Source organism: Engraulis encrasicolus, chromosome 4 (assembly GCF_034702125.1).
Source record: "Engraulis encrasicolus isolate BLACKSEA-1 chromosome 4, IST_EnEncr_1.0, whole genome shotgun sequence".
Lineage (NCBI taxonomy): Eukaryota > Metazoa > Chordata > Actinopteri > Clupeiformes > Engraulidae > Engraulis > Engraulis encrasicolus.
In genome coordinates this window covers 54,960,038-54,969,970 of record NC_085860.1, presented here as the reverse complement: position 1 = coordinate 54,969,970, position 9,933 = coordinate 54,960,038, and the positions used below count along the sequence as shown (strand labels likewise).

At 45.7% G+C, this 9,933-nt stretch overlaps 1 protein-coding gene across 1 annotated transcript in view; it reads right to left on the bottom strand.

Moving 5' to 3' along the window:
* Window positions 1–5,889: 5,889 nt before the first annotated feature.
* Window positions 5,890–9,933, bottom strand: part of LOC134448144 (M-phase inducer phosphatase 1-B-like) — a 37,009-nt gene continuing 32,965 nt past the window's right edge. The window contains exon 15 of the mRNA XM_063197903.1: window positions 5,890–7,229. Coding sequence (XP_063053973.1) covers window positions 7,089–7,229 — 141 coding nt within the window. The 3' untranslated portion in view covers window positions 5,890–7,088. The remainder of the gene's footprint in view (window positions 7,230–9,933) is intronic.

The following is a 9,933-nucleotide window of genomic DNA, read 5'->3' as shown; positions in this document are numbered from 1 at the left end:
TTATGCATTGCACATCCACTTCAAAATATATATTTTTCAATGATGGCTGCCGGCGTTTGGCTTGTGAAATGCCTGCTAGTTGTACTGGATGGCACTAGTCTATGGCACAGTCTTGTTTAACACACAGAGTAAGTGGAGCCGCATGACTAAAGACGCTGGCACTCAGCATGGACTCCACAGAGCCGCTCAGATTAAGAAATAATCTCACATAATCACACATGTAATTTGTCATATTAAACAGCACCACCAAGAAGTTCTTCTTCTGATGCTGCTGCTCTCTCTCTCTCTCTCTCTCTCTCTCTCTCTCTCTCTCTCTCTCTCTCTCTCTCTCCATGTTTGCGTCTTTCAAGACTCTGTCCCTAGGCCTATAGTTTGCTATTTCTTTCTGACTTGGTGTGTGTGTGTGTGTGTGTGTGTGTTCGTGAACAGTATGAAAGTGGGAAAGAGATGTAGCACAACCAGTAAATAGCCAGATAGTAAAATTATGTTTTTGAACACTGGCATAAAAAGATGCACAGCAGGCTAATCAACAATACTTTGTTCTTGACCCACAGTTGTAAAAATGTTTTCACTGTTTTTAAGTGGGACTACTACCACAAATTAATCAATAACACAAATCCTAAATGGTGCAAAAACTGTATTTTGTCTTCTTAATCTTGACACAACCAACCAACACCACATCACAGTGAGCCATCCAAATCTGATTTCCGACCCAAGCCTCTCACCACACAGACGGGTTTGTATCTGAACGTCTGTGAAATTTACTTGGGCAGTCAACTAGCCAACACTTTTGAGAAATGTGTTCACACGGAGTCTGCAGTCAGACAGGCTGCGAGAGATATAATGTGACATTGGAAAAGATGTGGGCGGGAAAATAAATTTGTGAGAGGCCTCATCGACACCCCCCTCATTCTGGAATGTGGCCTGACGCTCGATATCTGACAATAGGCCATGGAGACTAATAATAATAATAATAATAATAATAATAATAATAATAATAATAATAATAAATATACTCATAATATTGTTGTAATTCACTAATTGGTCAGGGTTGTGTTTTTTTTTATTATTGGATGTGAAACAAGTTGTTGAAACGTGCCGTAATAGCGCGCCAACTCTTTCCCTAACCAAGACCCAAGAAAACTAAACTTCGGTCTGTCGACACAGCTGACTTTTTGTGAGTGTTTTCCTGCACGTGTTTGGAAATCCCATATCAAGTATGCCGCTGTTCTTCAAGACTTTAATAGCAGCATTGTTACGCCGTTGTTAAAAAAAGTTTTTACTTAAGATAAGTCAAGATATAGTGAAAGCGTTTAGGAGATTGGTGAAGAAGGTTAGGCCTATCTTGAAGGCTAGGTTGTGAACAACGACGATGTGTGATGTAGGCTATTAGTAAAAACCGTCATTGCACTTTAAATGTCTGTATGAGCACTGTCTATGTCCATACTGTCTTAAGTCCATGTATAAGTACTGTCTATGTCTATACTGTCTATGTCCTTACCTTAATTAGTCTATGTCTGTATGGGAAAGCAAGAAATGTAATTTCAAATTCTTTGTATGACCAGTGCATGTAAAGAAATTGACAATAAAACCTACTTGACTTGATAAAAAGTAGGCTAGAGGGTCAAACTGATGTTTGGCGGCCACGTTTGCAACACCAGGACCAGAGGCATCTAGGCTACATTTCTGTCACCCCTGTCTGAGCAATATGGAAACAAGTAGGCTAGACGTTCAAAACAGAGGGGTTCGACTGAATTAGAATAAAATAACGTATTCAAATTACATTACATTACATTGCATTTGGCAGACGCTTTATAACCAAAGCGACTTTCAGAAGAGGACATAATCAAGCCAACATCACAAGCAAATACAAAGTGCACAGGAGATATACAGAACAACAAGTGCAATTACAAAGAGGGGTTAGTTTTTTTTTTTTTTTTTCACACACTCACAAACTAAACTAAACTAAACATAATGTCAGGATTCTGCCCTGGGGCAAGGCCAGTTCAATCATCAGTCTAGTAGATTCTCTCGAAAGAGGAATGTCTTTAGTTGTTTCTTGAAGGCTGCAAGAGAGGTGCTTAGTCTTGCTGCCTCTGGGAGACTGTTCCACCACTTGGGAACCACAACGGAGAACAATCTTGACTGGGAGTACCTAGAGCGACTGGACAAATACTACATGGGGCAGCAGGACAGTCAAAGTTGACCTCGTGCGTCCCTCCGCTGTTGCATTATATGGAGAGGAATTGGACAAAACGTGCGTAGCTGCTCTTAGACTTGGGGCTATGTTGACTCGAAACACGTGGAATTTGACAATATTCCTTACAATGAAAGCATGAGCGCGGCACCCCATCACCCCTACAACGGAGGGCAATTATTGAAACACAACGCGGTGAACCATACAGGGCAGAGAACAACAGTGTTGGTTGTATTGTGTCAAAAGGTTTTTCACCCACGTCTATCAAGCGTGTGCATGCCTTTATAGACTGGGCAAAACTTACCTCCGATGAAAACATACAGTAACACTCCAAGAAAGATCATGTTGACTTGTGGCATGAGGTCGAGTTGGACACTTCTTGATTGGAGACGCCAGGTCCCGTTAGAGCCGCTCAGTTCCTGGCGAGCGCAGCATCGAGCCTGTCCGTCCCGAGACGCACGCACCTGATCGATAAGTAAGCGAAGTAATTTCCCGATTGTTCGAACAGCTATGACTTCTTCCTCCCGTTTAATGTTGTCCCTCACGCGGGCATTTGGTAGACAGCGTGCAGTGGCCCGTTTCTGTCAGCGGCAGAGGACTGGTCCAAAAGGTGATGCACCTCTCTCACAGTGAAAGTCCGGCGGTTGTTTAGCACGAACATCCAAATGCACAGGGAAAATGTCCGTTAGATCGATGCAAGCCTGCTACGCTTCGCCATTGAAAATGAATGCACTCGCAGTCCCCAGTCTATCCGCGAACCGCTGTCTCTCTCCACGTCAAAAGAATAACATTTCAGCTATTACTCCGTGTCTTGTCTGTCTGTAGACAGCGAGTTGCAATGGACTAGAAGGGGGTGCATCCCGCTGGCGAGAGCTGTGCTGTGATTGGAGCTCGCGGGATGGGTGATGAGAACAGGTGTGCGTGCTCCACTAATGTAAAAACTAAACACAAATCTGATCAGTAGCCTAAAGCTTATCGATGTTGCAGCCAAACAGCAGATTATTATTTGTAGCTCTAGGATGGATACCATTTTAGCTGATGCCAAATTGATAAAATAGCCTACCCCTTCAATAATCTATAACAATTTGTAAGGGTGTGATGTAAATTACGCCCTGTTCATTTAGCTTATAAAAGTTCATTATGTGACATCCCCACAGTCCAATGCGCAAAGGCCAATTGACATACGGTATGCGTAAAAGTGCCAACACGAGAAAATAAATTGTCCATATGATAAGGTGGAGTAGTATATTGGCTTGAGGTAATATTTGATGTAATATTCAACTGGCTTTGGTGTGTTCAGCTCATCGCTTTTGGGATTTTTACCGTGCCCCAACATTTCACTATCTGTAGCCTACCTGCTCAGGGAGACATTTAATGTGTCCGTATTACTGCAGCCACTGGCAGCCGCTCATTCCAGTTTCACAATGACAATAATTCCTCTCCTCTCCCCCTGTAAGCCACCTGGACTCCCCTCACCTTCCCGCCCTCCCCTCTCTGACCACTGCAGTGTGCGGTTAAATCTACGTGACGCTGGGAGCAGTCCTTACAGAGCCTAGCACTAATGGAAAGGGAAATTGGCCACTCACGCCTCCTGTTACTATTTTAAATTCCCGACCGTCAAGACTTCTTACGGCGTAGCCCACGGATGGTGATGTGTGCGCCCCTGCTGAGTATAGAGGGCCTAAGGCGAACAAATGTACGGCGCAATGACTTCTGACCAGCGACAGAAATAAAGCCATACATTCCGACTGACAGCTCAATAGGATCTGCTAATAGCACCAGCGTACAAGGGGGTTGTTGTCGGGGTCAGGATTTCACAATTGATTAATTAACTGATGGACCAAAAGCCCCCTGTTCTCCCCTCCACTGACCTTCACGTCGCCAAAACTACCACTTCCTTCATCCAATTTCCTGCCTGTTCCGTCTTGCCGAGCAGCCCGCCTGCCCTCCCCTCCCCACCGCACCCACACACGCTTCACCTCATGCGGAGGCCTTTTGCAATGCCAAGCTCTGCTGCCCACAGCATCTCTTTCCCCTTCTCATCGGAGCCCCTGTGGGTTTGCAAGGGAGCATCAGGCGTGTGTGGAGCTAATGATTGTCAAAGCAAACTTTGCTCTGCTACAGCAGCCAGCCAGCCCATGGACCCGTGGGAAGCAACAGAGTCGAGTCTGCCGAGGGTGAGACTGCCATGACCGCAATATATCTATCTGCCTACTATACAACAAAAACACATCCCTATAGTCTTCCTGTGCCGCCAAAACTCAGAGAGAGAGAGGGAGAGAGAGAGAGAGAGAGAGAGAGAGAATGAAAGGGGTAATGAGAGAGATCCCACAGCTGTCGTGTCCCATGGCCATTCTTCCTCTGTCTCACATTATTTTACACACACACACACACACACACACACACACACACACACACACACACACACACACACACACCCAATAGAGCGGGCGCGCACACACACACAAGCGTGCGTGCACACACACACACACACAAACACCAGCTGCACACAGGCGGACAGAGGGGGACGAAGAGGTGGTGTAGTGTAGTACGGTCTGTCTGGGCACATAGGCAACTTGGCTGCAGTTCACACACCAACACAAAAATTAAATTAAAACACTCTGACACATGTTGTGGGGAAAAGAGGGGGGTGGGGTATAAGAAGGTTACATTTCACACTTCGGCTAACACAGTTAAACAAACACGTCCGCTGAAGGCCAAAGTCTCAGTGGTAGGCACGAGGGCAGATGGCGTTGTACTGCAGCACAGTACAGTACAGTACGGTGCAGTGTAGTGTAGAGCAGAGCAGCCAGTGAAAACCCCGAGAGCCAGGATCATAGCCACCGTGTTACGACACGTAATTGATGCTATTATTCCAAGAAGGGGGAGCTGAAATATACCGGTATCGATTCAGGGACCTTGCGTGCTGTCATTCTGTAAATGGCTGGTGGTGACAACCCCAAATAGCCAATCACACCCTCCTCACCCCACCCCACCCCCGAGCTCCACTGTCACAGCTTATCTCCTAGCTCCAGGCTTTGGGGACTAAATCCCCAAACCGGGGGCAAAAAAACTCCCCGAGCAAAAAAAACTCCCCAGAAAACTTTCAAAGAGGGGGGATCCGATCCCCTTGCGTTTCTTTCGTGGAAGTGTGTGTGCGAGGCTGAGGCTGAGGCCCCCTCCGCCCGTCTTTGAAGGCCTCTGTCTGTGTTCCCCCGTCGTCTCGGAACCCCTCATGAATTTCTGGTGCTAAAGCGTTTTTCTGCTGTGATTCTTTCTCCGCTATTTCTCCCTCTCTCCCTCTCTCTCTCTCTCTCTCTCTCTCTCTCTCTCTCTCTCTCTATCTCTCTCTCTCTCTCTCTCTCTCTCTCTCTCTCTCTCTCTCTCTCTCTCTGTGTGAGCGCTCGGCAATCGGCATTCCTATTAAAGAGAGAGAGTGAGTGCCGCTCGCATTGTGGTCTAGATCTGTCAGCAGAGAGAGAGTTGGCACAAACTTTCCTCGGCCGATGCATAATTTAAAAGCCGGAGTGACGGAAGTTATTAATAGCTTAAATGTTTTTCGAGGGATGTTTTTCGGTAAATAGTATAGGCGGCGGCAAGCAAGCAAGCAAGCAGGGGCCTCCCTCCTGCATAAACATTCATCACCATCATCCAGCTAGCAAGCAAAGAAGAACCACACATGATCAAAGGCGTTAAAAAATATAAATTGTTTATTCGGATGTTTTATCGTTATGGCAGAGGAGGATGCGGAGATGTTTTTCGCCATTAGGGGCAGAGGATGTTGTTACAGTAGTACTAAAGTGTTCAACAGCAACGTATCCCGCCTGCCCTGCACACAGCCAAAAAGTCATTTAGACAGAGTGACTACAGAATTGATAAAACAACAACAACAGGCAGCTAGTACCAACTCAAACTCATGTCAGCTGGACAGCAAATTAATTCACACACAGACTTCACATTGAACAGTTTTAGAAAACATTATATATAATAAAAAAAGAACAACAACAGTCTCATGATTGATCTTTTTCTGTAAACAGGGCAGTTGTTAGCATACAGACACACACACATAAGCATTCACATGCATGAACGTAAGACAAACACATACTGTACATACACATCCCTTTACATACATGTACATGTACAGACACGCACACACATTAAAATCAAGTCAGGCAGCGTCTGCCACAGATAGCACTTGTTCACCCCACAGGAGCCAGTGGTTAGGGAACAGAACAGAGACGAGACGAGAGGAGGCTCAACAACACGGCTACATCAGCCTGCACTACAGCAGTTAAAAAACACACACAACACACACACACAGACACACACGCAAACACACACTTGCACGTTCACACACAAGCATACACGCAAGCAAGCACGCACGCACACGCACGCGCGCACACACACACACCTTCCCCTTCTTATTGGCAACAGTCTGAGATTAGTCAAACATGATTACTACCACCATGTTACACATTGCAACTGTGGGTGTGTACAGTATGTGTGTGTGTGTGTGTGTGTGTGTGTGTGTGTGTGTGTGTGTGTGTGTGTGTATGAGAGAGAGAGAGAGAGAGAGAGAGAGAGAGAGAGAGAGAGAGAGAGTAGCTTGTGGGTGTATGACACTTAACGAATGTGTTTAAGCGTGTAAGTGTTTGTGCATATGTATGTATGATTGTGTGGAGGTGACTAATTCTGTGCATGTGTGTGTGCATGTGAGATAGTGTGTGTGTGTGTAAGAGTGAGTGAGATAGTGTGTGCGTGTGCTTGTGAGAGTGAGTAAGTGTTTGTGTGTACGTATGTGTGTGTGTGTGTGTGTGTGTGTGTGTGTGTGTGTGTGTGTGTGTGTGTGTGTGTGTGTGTGTGTGAAACAGTGAGATAGTGTGTGTGTGCGTCACAGTTTGCCCAGGCGGCTGACGAGTTGCCGACGGCGACGCTCCTCAGCTGAGATACGGCTGCTCTGGCGACAGCGCAACAGCTCCTCCTTGTGGTCCTCGTGGTGCATTGGACAATACGTCTGTGGGTCACAGAACTCCTGTAACACAGACACACACACACACAGAGACACACATTAGCATTGGACAAAATGACTGCGGACCACAGAACTAATGTACAACACACAGACACACACACACATACGCACATTGGCATTGGACATTACGACTGCGGATCACACAACTCCTGTACAACACACATACACACACAGAGACACACAGGCATTGGACAAAACGTCTGCAAATCACACAACTCCTGTACAACACACACAAGCATTGGACAATATGACTAGGAAAAGAACTCACACACACAGACAAGAACCCACACATGCACAGGAGAATATGACGGCAGATCACAGAATTCTTATAAACATGCACGCACGCACGCACACGCACACGCACACACACGCACACACGTCTGCACGACTGGAGATCACAGAGCTCCTGTTATACGCGCACAGTAGACACACAGACCCGCGCACGCACGCACGCACACTAGCATGGAACAATAGGACATAGAGGCGCATAGAACTCACAAACACTCACACAAACTTTGTTACTTTGTATAAGTCTGAGCTTGTCGAAAAGCTTGTCCAAATGTCATAATGAAGCACAAGTAAACACATACACACGCACGATCAAGGCTTGAAGAGTTACTTACTGAAAAAATACACAGAACCCCTACACAAACACCAGGGGGTCGAGAGAGAGAGAGAGAGCATGAGAGCGAAAGAGCGAGAGAGAGAGAGAGAGAGAGAGAGAGAGAGAGGAGAGAGAGAAAGTGAGCAAGCAAGTGAGAGCAGAGCACGAGAGAGAGAGAGAGAGAGCATGAGAGAGAGAGAGAGAGAGAGAGAGAGAGGAGAGAGAGAAGAGAGAGAAGAGAGAGAAGAGCGATACAGTACACACGTCATTGTAGAAACACAAGACTCAAACTCCAAAAGCGCCTAACAGAAAGGCAGCATGGAGTGAGACAGAAGAGCGTCGAGACATGAACTTTAGAGGCAGCTAACAGTCAAACAAAACATAAACTCCTGAACTTTGCGATGAAAGGGGAATGCCAGGCTTACACATTTCTCAGCATGTCTGATGCGAACTCAAGCCAGAGAGCATTCATTTATATTTAACTCGGACTGACAACAGGAATCACACAAAACAAAATTCAAACAAGAATCAATCAATCAAACAAACAAAAAAACAACACGAAGGAAAATTAAATAAGTTTGTTCTTGTACTCAAAGATGACGGATGAGTTTGAGCACAAGAGGAGCAAACACCATTAATTACTTTAACAAACACATGGCCTCTCTCTAACAGTGTTAATGTTGCCTGCCTGCCTGCCTGCCTGCCTGCCTGCCTGCCTGCCTGCCTGCCTGCCTGCCTGCGTGTGTGTGTGTGTGTGTGTGTGTGTGTGTGTGTGTGTGTGTGTGTGTGTGTGTGTGTGTGTGTGTGTGTGTGTGTGTGTGTGTGTGTGTGTGTGTGCGTGTGATGGAGAGAAAGTGTCTACTCAAGTGGATAAATCTAAGCTACAGTGAGAACATTTGGATAATTTACTCCATCAATTCTCCATCTGCTGAATCACCCCCCTCTTTGCAACACCACGTAGTGGCAGTAGTGCCTTCAACCTTAAAATAATGTCTGCAACACCGTCTCGGTGGTTAATCAGCCCGCTACCAGTTGAATGGCACTTAAAGGAGAATTACGGCAGTTTCCTAAATGCATCTCAAGCTGTTGGTGTTTAAGGGAAGTTTCATAGATGTTCTGCTCTTCACTACTCACAACGTGCACAACACAAACAGCGGAGGTACGTCAAAAACTGCCAACATTTTCCTAATAATCTCGGCACATTTTTCTCTCTCACACACACGCACACTTTATACTTTTATAGTAGTTCAAATTGTAATTGTAATATGTTATTGTTTTCTGTATGATCTTCAGATGTAATTTTTTAACACTATGAACTGATTTTATTGAAGAAAAGGACCCCAGGAAGAATAGCTGTGGCATTGCCACAGCTAATGGGGATCCAACAAATAAACAAACGTGCCTGTCCATATTCTGTTGTATGTAGTACCTAATGAGTGGACTACTTCACTTCTGCTGTACACTGTACTTGTATGTGTTGTTGTATTCAGCTGGGCCCAATCAAGTCAACATAATGTTGTTTATTTATAAACTTAGTTCGGGAGGAAGCCCACGAGTGATTGACATTGGTCGTTACCTGCCTTCGTGGAGATATAATACCTCCTTCTATTCCTTCCTGAATTGACTCAGCACCTCCTCCTCCTCCTCCTCCTCCATTTGACTATAGAGCACCCAGCTATAATCCCTCTACACACATAGGGGGTTGTGAGCGGATCTCATGACACATGATCTCTGCTTAAAGCTGTCCGAGACTAAGGCCAGCTACCACACTTCCTTATTGTACTACACCAAGCACTTAAGGGTGAACCAGTGAACAATACGTTAAATGACACATGTGGGCCAACTGTAATGCACATTTAAAATCATGAATCACAGACCAAATTAAATTAGACCGTGGGTCAGGTTTGGCCCCAGTTTGCCCGAGTTTGCCATCTATGGTCTAGTAGTTTTCCAATGCAGACAGGTGAGGCAGAGCCAAAAGGCAACTGTACATTGGGCTAGTGGGAGGCTCTACCGGGGTTAGACCAGGGGTGTCAAACTCAAATTGACTGAGGGCCAAAATCAAAATCTGGAACGAAGTCGCGGGCCGAACTCAACAATTAT